This window comes from Centruroides vittatus, unplaced genomic scaffold, assembly GCF_030686945.1.
Source record: "Centruroides vittatus isolate TY-2023 unplaced genomic scaffold, ASM3068694v2 scaffold_752, whole genome shotgun sequence".
NCBI lineage: Eukaryota > Metazoa > Arthropoda > Arachnida > Scorpiones > Buthidae > Centruroides > Centruroides vittatus.
In genome coordinates, this window is record NW_027122716.1 from 331,214 (window position 1) to 347,079 (window position 15,866).

At 30.2% G+C, this 15,866-nt stretch overlaps 1 protein-coding gene across 2 annotated transcripts in view; it reads right to left on the reverse strand.

Moving 5' to 3' along the window:
- Positions 1-1,077: 1,077 nt before the first annotated feature.
- The window catches only part of LOC136989729 (nucleolysin TIAR-like), a 351,363-nt gene continuing 336,574 nt past the window's right edge, over positions 1,078-15,866 (reverse strand). Inside the window, exons 9-13 of one of the 2 annotated variants that reach the window (XM_067287978.1) lie at positions 14,543-14,638; positions 13,510-13,594; positions 7,273-7,399; positions 7,053-7,186; positions 1,078-4,390 (exon numbers count right to left, since the gene is read on the reverse strand). In XM_067287978.1, coding sequence (XP_067144079.1) covers positions 4,234-4,390; positions 7,053-7,186; positions 7,273-7,399; positions 13,510-13,594; positions 14,543-14,638 — 599 coding nt within the window. In that variant the 3' untranslated portion in view covers positions 1,078-4,233. Of the gene's footprint in view, positions 4,391-7,052; positions 7,187-7,266; positions 7,400-13,509; positions 13,595-14,542; positions 14,639-15,866 lie in introns of both variants that reach the window. The other variant, XM_067287977.1, reaches the window with a different exon arrangement.

The window sequence follows — 15,866 nt, forward strand, 5'->3', positions numbered from 1 at the left end:
TTGTGTTTAATAATAAGAAAGTTAACTTTAGACAATTATTTCTATTTTTATTCTTAATACTTTGCGACTTTTCCGTACGGGAATCGAATCCGGACTCCACCGCTGGAAGTTTCTCACTCGTACATTACCGCGTAGAACGGAGGAATTGCAGATGTGTTATTATAATAAAAACACATTAAATTAGTTAAATTTATTATTAATTCTTTTCATATTTGTGTAAATAATGTATTAAGTCATACAATAAAACATTTACGGGATAAAAGTTAAGGTTAAAATTTACCGATTTGTATCGAAATTCGGAGACAAAATTATGTATTTTTTTTTTTTTTTTGAAGAATTTTACTTTGTTTTCCTTTCTTCCCGTTAATTAGAGCGATTTTAGTTTACTTATTATACATTAAACACTAGAAGAATGCTTCAAGTAACACTCGACCATACGTTCGATTTTCAAAACTCGCTCGCATTAATTAAATTACTTATTCATTTCGATTCATACTTTTAAAAATAAAATCCATTCGAATGCTTTAATTATTTAGAAAATTTCACTATTAATCTGAATTTATGTTAATTTAAGTAGAGATTCGCGCTTCCTAATTGTTATCCCGTTAGGATACGCCTATTAAAAGTTAAATTCGAGTAGAAATCTTGGACTTTCAAAGCTCGGGAAGTAAAAAAGGAAAAGAAAAAAAAAAAGTACTATTGTTAAAGTTTCCTATTTAAATTTAAATAGACTCTACAGTTTAATTTTTCCTTTCGTTTTGACAGCAAAGGTATGCGAATTCACTGATAATGTTTTTTTCTGCGCCAACAGTTAGCTACACTTTCCTTTGTATGACGGGTTTTCTTCTAGATTTTATTTATCGAACATTACTTTACGTTTTACAAATAACTAACCTCTCAAGCATTTCTGCTCGTCGGTGGTCGTGCTACATTAGATACTCGATTAACCGTAATACTCGTGTTGGGGTGGAAAACATTTGTTAATTTATTTCACTCGTATCGATCACCTGTGCGTGTGAATATTTATATAAGTTTTATATATATATATATAAAGAAAGAAAGGACACCACAAGAAAGAAAACATACAAATTCTCCACTTTTTATTTTCTCTGCTATTTTTATACCTCCACAACTTTAATTCCACATGTCCGGTGTTCTTAAGTTTGGAGGAAGTGGGATTCAACATAAATAACAGTTTCCTCTTTTTTTTCACACATCATCAGTTTATCATTTCTTCATCTAAACACTATAACCCAACAGATGGGGGAAATAAATAGGCCAGTACTAGGTTAAGACATCAAACACACCAGAACAATTCCTAGTACTGCACCTCTGAGCTGTTCCCTCCAAACAACTGTATATACTTACAGTGTACTTCAAACAAACGCGAATGTTACAGAAATAATACTTTGTCATTGAACAAAAACGAGGGGTTGGGGGAAATTACGTTCCTAAAATGCACGAGGCCTTCTAATTGTATCATTATTATTATTATTTTTTTCTCGACTAAACAACAAATTCGGTTTAACTCGTATTTTTTAATCACTTCTAACGCTTATAGAAAACGAAACTGAAAACAAAGAAACCAGGCAGCCATTAATATATTTCATTTGTTTTTTTTTGTAAATACGATAAAAAGGTGGCCTGTTATGTACACTGCCTAACTATTTTTTTTTTTTTTTTTAATACATATCCCAACTCCGACTCGATAAGGGGAGAGGGAAATTGGGGTAAGGGATGGACAGGAGAATAACTTCCGTTTCAGCGTCCTTATTTACTTTTTTTTTTTTTTTAATAACTTCTAGTGATGATGAGCTACGTAATTATCTAAGTGTCTACGTTACTAGATTACGTTCCGTCGTGGGTCGGCTCCGTGAGCCCAAAACTTGAGGACGACGATTTATTACAAGAAAAAGTGAACTACTTTCCTACGGCAAAAGCGCCTGTCCGCTTACAATCGGGAGGAGAGAGGAGAATGGGGAGATGGGAATTCCGTATATATTTTTTCTTTTTATTTATTTACTTGGATAAAGGTAGCCCGAATATGTAGACAGAGCAGAACGCTTAATTTTTTTGTCTGTTTTTGTTTATTTTTTAAACAAAGACAGCAGCCGATGTTGTGAGAGAGTGTTATAATTTCTTTTGCATCACCGAAGGAGAAACTGTTATCTCGTCTCATCGACTCTGAACGGTTCTTAAGAGAAAAAAATTGTCACAGCTTATCTTATATTCTACATTTTTTTTTTCTAATCTACGAGAACCTAGCAAAATCTACGAGGTTTTTTTTTTTTAAACGAATTCGCTCACTTCCTACGGTTGGCTTAAATTTTACGATAACCTGTGTGAAGTTACCGCCGTTTGAATAATGAAAACACCTTTTTTTTTTGGCAGAACAGGAAAGATCCACCCATTCTAAATGGACAAAAAGTCTACATATCCGTTCATTTTTTTAAATTTTTTGTACACCAGGTTTATCTACTATAAGTCTTCTACGTCAATTTTCGGGACTTGGCATATTTGCGACTTTATATCTGTTTCTCTTTCAGATGTGGCAACTGAATACAGGTCGAGCACAATCCAGTATGAAAATATCCGCTTATATTTGTTTATTTGTTTTTTTTTCTTTATTAACAACTGACCACTAATTCCAAAGGGTCGTAAAAGTCTGCTGAGGAATATATTTAAAAGTAATTACGTAAGCTTTTTTACAAATAAAGCTTTTGAACGTTTTTAAATATTTGTTTTTTCCCTTTTCAAAAATATCTGGAAGCAACTGATATTAACGGTGAAGCGCTAAAAAACAATATAAAATTTGTATTTTTTTTTATATTGTCGTTATGAAAAAAGGCAATATTTTTTTTATATCTTAAATCTCCCGATGATCTCTCTCTCTCTACATATTTATTTACTTATTTATTTATTTCTTCTTTTTTTCCAGTATAATGGAAGCAAGGTTCGAAAATAGGACTCTAATTTCTTTTATCTAAATTCCAAAAAAAGGGACAAAAATGGAGATTGTAACGGACACTGTACATGTTGAAGCGGGGGAGTAATCTTTTATATCCATTTCCCTCTTTATTTGCTGCTTGGAAGCCTGTTAAAGGCTGGGTGTCTCCATCAGGAAGTTACAGCATATAGAACAGGTGCTTGGAGACAAAGATGTGCAGACAACAAAACGAATGCAACAAGCGGGGATCAATCGACCAACACGGGACAATACGTTATTTTTCATTATAACACGGTACAGAATATAACATTGCAGGATTTTATTATTATTATTTTTTCCTTTGCCTTAATATTACTACTCTTTAAACGGTGGCAAGAGGGACGTTAAGCCACCCGCAGGTTTCCTTTTTTTTTTTTTTTTTTCCGGGAGGATAAACTATATATTTATATATATATATATATGTGTGTATGTATATATACATATATATTTATATATATATATACTGCGTGCGAATTGAAATCTGACTCTCGTACACGCGGGTCTAATCGGAAAACAAGTGATCTGAGATATTGTTTTGTCCAATTCACAACCACAATCCAGCAAACCGAACAGTCAGTTCCTACAGATAAATACGAACTATCTCAATTGTTTTTTTTTCTTTGTTTTCTACAACAGTTTACAAATGCAGGACGCGAGATTAATATTATTATTATTATTTTCTGTTTTCCTATGCTCCCCTTCCGCCCATTTAACATACACACAGACATTCGCGTATCCATCGTAGTCTGTTCGTATATTCGGACGCGTAAATACGACTTGTAATTTATTTATTTAGTTTTTTTTCTAACTTTCCTTCGTTTTCCGTTCAACAGCAAAGCATTAGGGCGACGGAAATTTGGACGATGAACAGACACAGCTAATCGGAACAGAGATACTAAACACAAGAGGTGCTATAGTAAGATTACTTAATATATATATATATATATATATCATATATAATATCTTATATATATATGTGTATATATATATATTTATATGTTTGTATATATATACATATATATATATATATTTGCTTGTATGTGTATATGGATGTATATATATATATATATATGTTTATATGTATCCGTAGACAAATCCTTAGGAGCCCAAATGCCCATTGTTCAACTTTTTCCAATAATTTTTTTAATATATATATATATATTTTTGTTTTTGGTGGGATCCTATGATGAGTCGTTATTATTAACTAAGTTTTTTTTCGGGGTGCAAATGTATCGACCTGGCTTCAGTTACTGAGCCTGGTACTGCTGCATAGGATAGGTACCTATCATTCCTGGTTGTTGAAGACCTTGACCCATGGGATTCTGTGCTGCGGCTGCTGCTGCTGCTGCTGCTGCCATTTGAGGTTGACCAGGAATACCTTGCCATGCCATCTGCATTCCCATTCTGCCAATTAAAAAAAAAAACACACAAACACACAAATATTTAAAATTATGGAAGCAGACAAACCAATTTTTTTTTATACAGTAAAAATTCATAAATGAAAATAGAATTATTTTATATATAAAATTAATAGAATTCAATTAGCTAAATGAAAAGAAAAAAAATGCGGTATTTTAGGCAACGTTTGAGAATACAAAACAGTTCTTTATGTGGGCTAATTACTTTTTACATCTTTCATGGTACACGATACAAGCGCATATAATAAGCTAAAACACGAAAATTAATATATTAATGTAGGAAAAGTTTTATTTTTATAATATTTTGATCGTAAAGATTTGAAATCTACAAACACACCATCGATCAAATGATAATGCAAACAGATAATTAACATGTATTGAATTTTTAAAAGCGTTTCATTCTCTTCGTGTAATTGCTAAACAATCAAAATTTTATAATAAAATTTCTGCAACCTACACTATAAATTATGTATCTACATTTATATATTTATATACAAATACGATTTTTTTTAATTGTTTTTCTTTTACACCAATACAATATATATTAAGACACGAGAAACAACTTTATGTGAAATTAAAACATATCAACAAATAGTATAGTAGAATTATTATTATTATTTTGTTTGGTACTTCGTCACTAACTACACAGAACATAAAACAGGTTGATAAGTTCTGTAAAAAAAGAAAAGAATGAAGCAATTTCATTAACTGAGCTTTCGACTGGACACGGACACAGACACAGTAATGAAATTGTCATCCGCTATCTGACGAGTGATGCTGCAAATCTTTTTATAACCATCACCTGATAATATGATTATTTGATCTAATAAACTATTTAATAAATTAGAGAAATTTTCTTAAATCTCATTTCCACCAACGGAAACAAAATAAAAAAATACATTCGATAATTAAAGAATGTGTAAAGAAACACAAGACACTGTCTTCCATTGTGAACTTGTTTATAAACAAATTTCCAATCAATCTATCGGCTTTAATTAGAAAAGATTTGGGTGAAATGCATATAATAAATTTTATATAATTTCTTATATTTTGTGTGTATAAAAATTGGAATACGAAATTTTTATGGGAGAATCAAGCAGTGAATAATTAGTTTGAAGTTAACTTATTAGCGCGATAATTCATTTTTGTGAGAAAAAGTTTTCTTATTAATTAAATCTTATTATTATCCAATATGTTATTCTTTTCAGATAAGAAATGGTTTGTCGCCTTCATTTAGATAAGAAATGATCTCTACTTAAACCGTTTTGATGGATGGAGTGCAGCAGTATGGCTTCATGCCAAGGTGCAGTTCGGTTATAGGAGACAAAGTGTGCCTGTCAAAACGACACAAACACGAATTGACCAAAGTTACGATAAAATAATTGGAAACTACTGAGATTCTCTTTAATATTCGCCAGTGATTTTTATATAGTATAAGTTACTTACGTATTAATTATTGAAAAAAGGGGGACGGGTAAGTACCCATTTAATATAAAATTGAAAGTTTTCGTCTTGTGTAAAATACCAATTTAAATTCATCATACATTAACCGGATAATGGGCGATATTTAACCACGTTGCTGGATAGGTGTGGCAGCGTTTTAAATCAATTTTAATAAATAAAGTATACACATTTCGCTTCAATGTATCGAATATGGTCAGATTTCGTGACAAGCTGCAATCATGCTATTGATTTACTTAAATGTGTTTCACTGTTCCATCGATAGGTTTGGCACAAGTTAAATATTTGGGAAACGTTCGACTTGTCCGTTAAAGGCAGGGATAACGATATGCTTTATATTTGCATAACAATTGCTTATTATCCTGATATTGGTGACATCGTCAACAGGTAACTGTAGTCCTATCGGGCGATCTCTAATTACCGTCTTTGTACCGTTTATACCCATCGACTTTCGCATTATTATCTCATTTATCGATGTTTAAAACGAAAACGCCAATGGTAATGCATTATTATAAACTTTTAATGAATTTTTTGCATGATTTTTAAAGTAGAAGAAGAGGAAAACTGACTTTTACTGAAGATTTTAAAACATAAACGTCGCTTATCCGTAGGAGTGTTGTAAGCAAGTTTACGATTTCCACGAGTTTTTGAATGTTTTTAAATCTTGTCTTTGAATGGTGAAAAAGTGAAAGTAATAATAATGATAATAAAAAAAGAATAAATGACATTTGCACGAACGAATGTGATCAAAAATGCAGGACTGTCTTTGCGCGTTATGAAATGAAACTCAATACAACCTAAGAGAACCAGTCTAAGTTTAGCATTCAGGGACCAACAAGGAATCGTTTCGTTTTCCGGTGACAATATGCAGGTCACAAAAATCAATATGCACTGCGTCAACGAAGAGAATGTGAATTTCCATTTGTGATTTGTTATGCTGGCTCGTCTTCCAGGGATGGAGAAAAACCCTCACATAAATGCACGCGTATTATAAAGACGTCTTTTTCCCTTCTTTTTCGTTTCTATTTCATTGCTATTAAAATATACAAAGCAGAATGTCTGCTTTAGCAAGCGGCGCACACAACAACCGCACTGTCAAAGAATATTTAAAGTTTAGAATCGTTTGTTGAAAGACAATAGATGATATATTAAAAATAAGGAATTCAGACTACCGGAGCTTTACTTACCCAAATCCTTGTCCATAATACTGGCTGAAAGGATATTGCATTCCTTGAACAAATTGCCCTTGTATTTGAGGATAACTCTGCGGATACCAGTATCCCATTTGTTGGTATGGATAGGTATACTGAGCCGCTATATTCTGTAAACACAAACAAAATTTTAAACCACTTTAAAATTAACATATTTTGCGATGGACGAGGCAAAAAATTTGATCCATACATCTACCTGTTGTTGCTGTTGATTGTTTGGATCACCCGATTCTTTACCCCACGAGCACTTGACTGTCTGACCAATGATATCTGTATTGTGAGTGGCGACAATGGCGTGTGTGGCTGCTTCTTTGGTAGAGAACCTAAAACGATAACGTCCGAGTCAAAAATCAACACAAGTTAAAACTTGGTTCGAACGACACACAATGAGAAAAAGATGGGAAAGTGTGGTCTCTTCGTTCATTTATCGACTGACTCGGTTGTCATACAAGCCACTCTGGACTTGTCAAGACTTAAAATATTACCCAATATCTTTCGTTGGCTGAGTGTATTTACTCACAGCAACAGATTGGCTGCAGTTGATTCTTTTGTAGTTCAACTAAGAAGGTTACATCAAGCCAACTGACAGGTAATTTCAAAAATGTGGCGAACGGTTGATTATCGTAACTCGTTTTTTCCCTTCCCCCTCTCGGAACAGGTAAGAAGCGTGCATTGGAAAAACTGCCTTAGATTATTATATCTTTCCATTGATTTCATGCATATAGCTCTTTCTTGGTAATCGAAATTTGCTGGTTAACCATTCGCTATACAAATACATCAAGAAACCGATAATAAAAAAAAAACTGCATTAAAAATTACTTTTGAAAATTTATTAAGCTTTCATCCAATAAATAATAAGTTACGTCTAAAGAAAATATGTTAACGATAAATTCTGATATAAGATATTACATCGAATTCGATCGAACATCGAACGTTTTAAAGTTCGAAAAATGAACATTTCGAACACTAACACGACAAATCGCGAGTTCGTTTTATGATAATGACACAATAACGTGTATTTTGGCAATTAATAAGGCCCGTGCGATGCATTATCCGAAGGTATGAAATTATTCAAAAATTTATTTGACCGTGAATAAACCTGTTAACCAGTCACTCCAATACACGAAATTAAAAAAGAAGTATACGCCACAAAACATTCCTTCGCCCGTACACTTTAATAATTAAGCAAAATTTCTTAATTTTAGCAACACTCGTGAATAAATTACAGTTTAATTTAAGGGTATTTTTATAATATTTTTACTAAAAAATCCAAAGAAAACTATTGTTTTGCCATTCAAGATGTCGATTAATTTTCATTTTTCTTACTTTTAAACTCCTTCTCCAATTAAAATAATGTCTATTTTTTTTCCTTCTTAAATGCAGTTTTTAACAAAAGAAAAAAAGATATAAAAACAAATTTTGAATGGAATATTTTCAATTAAATTCACAATTATTAAACATTACTCCAATATATATATATATATATTATCTTTTATGTAAATAAATTTAATTCCCATTTCCTTTCTAATAATAAAAGAATGCAAATAATAAAACTAAAGAAATAATTTTTTAAAGGTATTTTAAAGAAGAAATTAATTTAAACTTCTTAAATAGTTAAGTAATTTGTGTTAAATTTTATAATATTGCCATAGATTTTTCTCTTGATCCCACTTATTAATAACACTATTATGCAAATAATAACACAGAAAAATAGGAAATATTTAATGTAAATCTGCATTAGACTAAATAAATATGGCTATTAAAGTGAATAAAAATCCAAAAAATCTTATTAAAAGCTAATTATTATTATTGAAAGATTTAATAAGCTAAGCTCAATGTAAGGTTACAGTTTATTATTATTATTATGTTTTTTTCATAAAACGAAAGCTTAAAAGGTAAATTTATAGCACAGATTTCCTTGTATAACTTAATAGTAAATATTCGTGGCTATTTTTCAAATTATATAACGCTATTTTGATTACAAATATATTAAAATCAAAGTTAAAAAGCATCAGCAGTGTATAACAATTTATTTTAAATATATTTATTAATCTAATTAACCGGGTGATTTCTAATTAAGAAACGAAATTAGAACGGAATATACGTATTAAAATCATTCTTTACTCTTAATAAATATTAAAATGAAGCAAGATTTCCAATCCAAATGAAGTGTTCTTGAACACGTGCTCCTCCCTGATGTATATCCATTATAAGATCAACTGAAGTAAGAGTAAATTTCTATGATTGCCCAGACAGGAACAGTAATAAGTTTCTATGGTTCGGAAGACGAAAGTGTCTTGCCAATTTCACATAGAGTTCGTAGAACCCGTTGCCTTATAAGGGCTGAATTTATAAGCTTAATACGAAATAATTCACCGAAAACACAACGAAAACAAGGGTTTACGTAACAGGAAACACATTTCCAACTTGTGTAATTCTATTAATATGACGTATGACTCGATGCCAACGATCAGCACAACACATAAGACGAAGTGATGATGATGCGAGTTATCATCTGCCCTTTTAATGATTATTCTTTTGTATTTTAAGTATTGTTTAACACAGCATGCTGACAAATGTAACAAGTAGTAACACTGATACAAATAACATTGAGAATAAATGGGTTAAATGGCTAGTATTTGATTTTATAAACATCTTGGTATTATATACTTTAGATTATATCTAATTGCTCGCATCTAAGCAAACCGAACTCATCCAAATCTACAATTTAAATTAAATTAAACCTTGTTTTCATGTAAACACATTAAAACAGCATTCGAATCACTGGGTTTAATTGATTCTGTACATAAAATATTTAGTTAAAAATGCGAATAGAGACGAGATAACGGGAATAAAAACGAAGAATCTCGCGACCCAATGAAATTTTGAATGGGTTGTGATTACTTAAAGTAACAGAAAAGATCATTTTCTCTCGATGTTTCCATTGCAAACAGGCATATTTATATTTTCCTCTTAAGTCGGGTACACACCAGGTATACCGGTACGCGTGTACCCAGTTTATTTATCATGATTTAGAATTTATTCTGCTCGATTCCCTGCATGCTCGTAAGAAAATGGAGATGGAATTTTAAAGAAATATCATTAATTCTAATAGAAGAAAACGAATCAAATATGACAGTTTGTGATATACTAATAATCTTAAACAAATCTTTTTATATTTATTCGTTTAGCAGGACAGTCAGACCATCTTAACGAATGTAAATTTACCGTTAATATAATTACCGAACTATCTCTTTTAGCTTCATTCAACATCCGAGTTCTATATATGTAATTTCAGAAAATATTCCCAGTCAAAAGTTATTTATGTAAATCATTATAATTTATTATTTCTTCCTCCTTTTTTATACTATATGAAATCGTTACGAAGTCTTTATTCGTCTTCGTACTTATTTAACAGCAGTGTCATTTTAGAAACGGAATTTTAAATGGCTTTTTATTTTATGCAACGTAATATTTTATTAAATTCAGTCCAATTTATTTTTAAATCTTTCATCATATTTGCAAACTATACTAAATGTTATAACTTAAGATTTAAATTGGTTAGAAAAACAAAAGGAAATTTAAGAAACAGAGCTTAAAAAGATTACGCTATTATATATAAAGAATCATTTATATCAACATCGGGTTTAAGTATTGTTTATCAAAAATAATATATAAAATATTTACGGCTTATATACGGGAGGGGTGCAAAAGTAGGTACTGTTTACGGTTGTGAATCTGAGAAATACAGATGTTTAGTGTCCATTTTTATTGTTTTTATCTCTTATTGTTTCGTCATATTTTTTATTTGTGATTTAATTTATGTATAGAAATGTTTTTTCTTCTGTTTTCTTCCACAGAAACGACTGTATACTTACTTTTGTGCTCCCCTTGTATGTATGCATATATATAAATGAAAATGGGCTATACGAAAAATATATAAAAATAATAATTTTTATATAAAACGTAAATATAAAAATTAGTTTTTTATACGTATAAAATCCAAGTTTTAAACCGAAAATCTCGGGTGTAACGTTTTAAAAATAGTGTGTATAGGTTATAGTATCAATTACAAGAAAGTAAAAGATAATAAAAAAAAATACAATAACGGTAATTATAAAATAAAATTGATAGGATAGATTGAAAAAGAAAAAAAAACTTATTGAATAATTTTTTTCGATTAGCGAAAAACCAGTCAACCTCTAATAAACGATTGCTGCTTCCGTCTTAAGCGGTGTATGATAGATGAGGATAAATATTTTTTCTCTAATTTAATCATTTTCTCTAGAATTTCTAACGAATATAATCGCAAACTTCTTTTTTTTACAGAGTTTTTTTAAACCGAATAAATTATTATTATTATTTATTATATTTCTTACTTTATATTAAAGCTACTTTCAAAAAAAATTATTTATCTTTAAAACAGAAAAAGAATTTCAGTCAACGATTCTCTATCTTCCCTGCAGATTAACAATGTTCTACAAATATCTATAATAATAATAATAAAAAATAAGCTTATTTAGTTATAAATCAGTATGAAATAGTCATATTATTCAATTTTTCCTGCTTATTTCTGAACTTTTCGTGTCATTTTGTACGAATCGACTTCTCTATTTTCATTTCTGTATTCACCTTAAGGAGAAGCCGAATTTTCAGGGGTTAGTAATTAATCTATAGAGTTATTTAGAGAGAAAAGTATAAATCAAAGAGTAATTGGATAGTTAAATAAGTTTACTGCGGAAATTTTTAGTCAAATGAAAGGGAAATGCCGGATCGAGAAGCCGAGTAATTGAAGCAAACAATTATTTAGAAGAGGACAAAAGTTGACATCAGACTCTTATAGGATTTATCAAACGAAAATATCCGCATCGAGTCTTAATAACGGGTTTAACTGTTAGAGAAACAACGGCAGGAAATAATCGCTAACACAAACTAAGTTTCATATCGTTAGTCCGCCTTCGGTCGAGCCCTTTGAACTCTAGATAAGTTACGCCCTTCATTAAATAGAATTATTGCCGATAGAGTAGAGGATTTATGCGTTATAGCATTAAATTTATTTCTGTAAACGCAGTTGTCTATTCGATCAATAGGATGGAAGTTGAACAAGTGGTGCCCAACAAAGCGGCATTTGGGTCATAGAAAGACATAACCGACGGTATTGCCGCGAAAATTAGTTCAGACTTTTACACAGGCCAACGTTCCTTTCCGCCTCACGAACACACAAACACACACACACACACACACAGTCGATATTCGTTCTTCCCTCCTTTTGTGGTTCTGGTTGCTGTATTGACGAACGTCGTCAAAATTCATGACTTCGGCTTTAAACCCCGCCAGGCATGCATTGGGGTGGATAGCAAAGCAGATGTTCCTAATCCTCTCTTAATAGAAAAATATTTCAAAATGTTTATTCAGCAAATGGATTAACACGGCAAATTAATGCAAGTGCATGCAGTCGACATTTACAACGGAAATTGATTCGCACAGAAAAATAACCGGGGAAAAAATATGAAGAAGAAGAAGAATGCGGTGAGAAGAATTGGCAGCGAAAACGCCGAAGGGGAATTGACTACAAATCTTTTATCGAAATCGCTAAAGTATAACCAGGGTAATGAGGACGTGCATTCGATTTTATCTGGTAGAGTCAGCCAAATTAAAATGGAAGATACGTTTAAAATGATAATCAAGAAAATGCAGCAATTCATAACTATCGAGATACCGTCTATCACACGGCACGATCTAACATAGTCAATATTAGTCGACACGTTACCCTCCGAGACGGTTTAAGAGATAATTGTTTGCAGCTGTGCGCTTTCATTTCCATGTCTGATGTAAGTCTAATTAAATAACAGAGAGTTTGCTTTCGCCATTAACTTTATACATGTAATTTATACGTAATAGTAACCTTATATCCAAGTTTTATACCACTAAAGATAAAAATTAATAATCGATTCGTACGATAAAGAATGTCGACCTGAAATGTAATCGATGTTGAATTACTGGAAATTAAAAGATAAAAAAATAGTTATTCCTTTATGCGTTTTTACGATCTGTTGTGGTTCGGTTTCTTCTGCAAAATTAAATCGATATTTCGCTATTACATAAAATAGATTTAATCATTATTCATTACTAAAAATAACACTTCTTTTTTAGCCTGTAGGCCTGTTTCCCAGCATTAAAAGAATCCCCTCTCTTCCCTAGCAATAATGAATTTTTCATTTATATCAGCATCTTTCCCCTTTAAAAAATCGTTCATTTGTCAAATTTATTTCAATTTAACGAATTAATTCTTTGCATCTATGTTGCAATGGAGCATATAAATAGAACAATGAAAATTTGGCATCTCAAAGGCTTTGATGCAGAAAGTTTCTTAAATACTATACTGCATATAATGTATATATTAATACGATATATTTAAGTATAAAATGTTTACCTGACAAAAGCGTAACCTTTGTCTTTAAAGACACGAATTTCTTGGATGGGACCAAATTGGGTGAATGTCTTCTGCATTAATTCCTCTATAGAAAGAATATCTAATATCAACACTTATAAATAAAGTAATGAATTAAATTAACTTAATTAAATTAAACCAGATAAGAATAAATGCTAGACTTCTAATCAAATATAAATTATCTAATTAATAAAAGTTCTATTCATTTTCAGTTCTTTCAGCTTTTGTTTTTATAAGTTTAAATGCTGAAAATATATTCTGCACTTAATATATTATATATGAAATCTCTCTCTCTCTTTAAATATATTATAAATATATTATTCTTTTATACAGGAATATTATATCAATGTAGTGCACATGAATACACATGTATACAGTGTAACATTGTATAAGCATTTAACTGCTAATTCTTTCTTACTGTAAATTTTTTAAATTATAGGATTATTTATAGAAATTTTCTGAATAAAAAAATAGAATTATGGGTTTTTTTATCATTAATTAATTATTATTATGAACAGTTTTAAAAATAGATATTTAAGTTTATATAATATATATTTAATTTGTTTAAACTGACATAAATGGGATAGAAAAAAAGAATATTTAGTGGTCAAAATACTTGAAATTAATAAAATAATTTTTAGCTTAACTGCTTTATATTGTCTTTAAAAAGTTGGAAATATTTTCCAAAAAAAGAAAAAAGAAGTTTCATTATGATCACAAAAATCTGCTGGTGACATCTTGAAGTTTTCACTCGGATAGATAATGCGCGCCAGTTATTAGAGCGAATTACTTCCAACTAGTAAAATATATTATGACAAATCATTCTGTATTATTGTATTTTTAAATTATTTCATGATAAATACTGCCATTGAATTTTTATAAAGATTATTGAGTAAAACTGATGATTGATGAGAACTGTTTTATGAGATTACATAATCTTTAAATGCAATTTTATACTCTAAGTTAATATTAAAAGCTAACATTATTCTTATCTGGGTTAATTAAGCAAGCCTACCTGTTAGTCCTTGTGTTATCCCACCACAATACACTGTACAATTAGTTGGGCTTGACTGGTTATAAACTTCATCAAATGTTAATGGCTTCACATTTGCTATAAAATGAAAGTTAAAAAAAAAAAATTAGAAGGTAATGGTAAAACGAAATTAACCATATTATAAATCATGGTAAATTATCTTCAAATTTTTAAATAATAGCTTAGAAATATATCAAAGATAAAGCAAATTTATTTATTTATTTTTTGAATACGGTATTCTATTAAACAATTTCACATTTTGTTTTAAAATAAATTAATCTGTAAGAAAAAATTCTAAAAAGAAAAAAGCTTTTCTATTTTCTTAATACATTAAAAATAGCTTAAATGAAACAGCTACATAATTAGTTTAAAAAATATGAGTATCAAACTGCAAATGTTCTTTAAATCTTAATGCGGAGTTAATTAAATTTATGTTTATTCAACAAAAACTTTAAATTTTGGTTATTTTTGTTTGCAATAGATATTCTAATAAAACAGATCATTCATTATATTCTTATCATAATATTTATTTTAAAAATAAAATTACTATTAGGAAAAATAGCTAAGATAATTTTTAAATTTTAAATCCATTTTCTCTACTGTAAGAAATGCAGATATTTACATTCAGCCTTTGAAAATTGATTTAATCAGATATTAAGTGAATATGTAATGACTAAATGTAAACAATTTTGTAGACAACACAAATTATAGTGTATAAAAACCAGCAATATCATCATATTGTTACGGCCATAAAACTTAATCTTTAAAATTACAGGACAGACAGGAATTTTCTGCATTTATACATAAGCTTTAGCTGTATGGTTAGTGTCACAATAAGTGAGGTCTCCAGTTTCATTTGACTCCGTTGAGCTTCTGCGTATTCTTGCTGTTTTTAATTTGTCTGATGCAGTACCATGAGAAACGATGTGCTGCCTATTAGCAGATTACAAGAATTTTCTGGAATTCTTACTTATCCTTGTGTTCATTAAGTGGAGCATGCAAATATTACAGTAATCTGATGTTGTGAATGTGGTTCTTAGTAGACTGAAATGTGAGCAATTTCATTGTTTCATGAAAGTTTGGCATTCAAGTTTATTCAATGGCAGTTTCCTGTTTTTTTTTCATTATCAGAACAATATTCTGAGACAGCTTACGTTAGTCTCCATTAATCAAGTCCAGACCTGACACACCACAGAACTAATTAGGCCTGTGTTCCACTAAATGATAAAACTCCTTGAATGCTAATCAAGAATGAAAATGGAAATTTGTTTGATGAAGGCAACAGGGAAATTATGGAATTTTAATC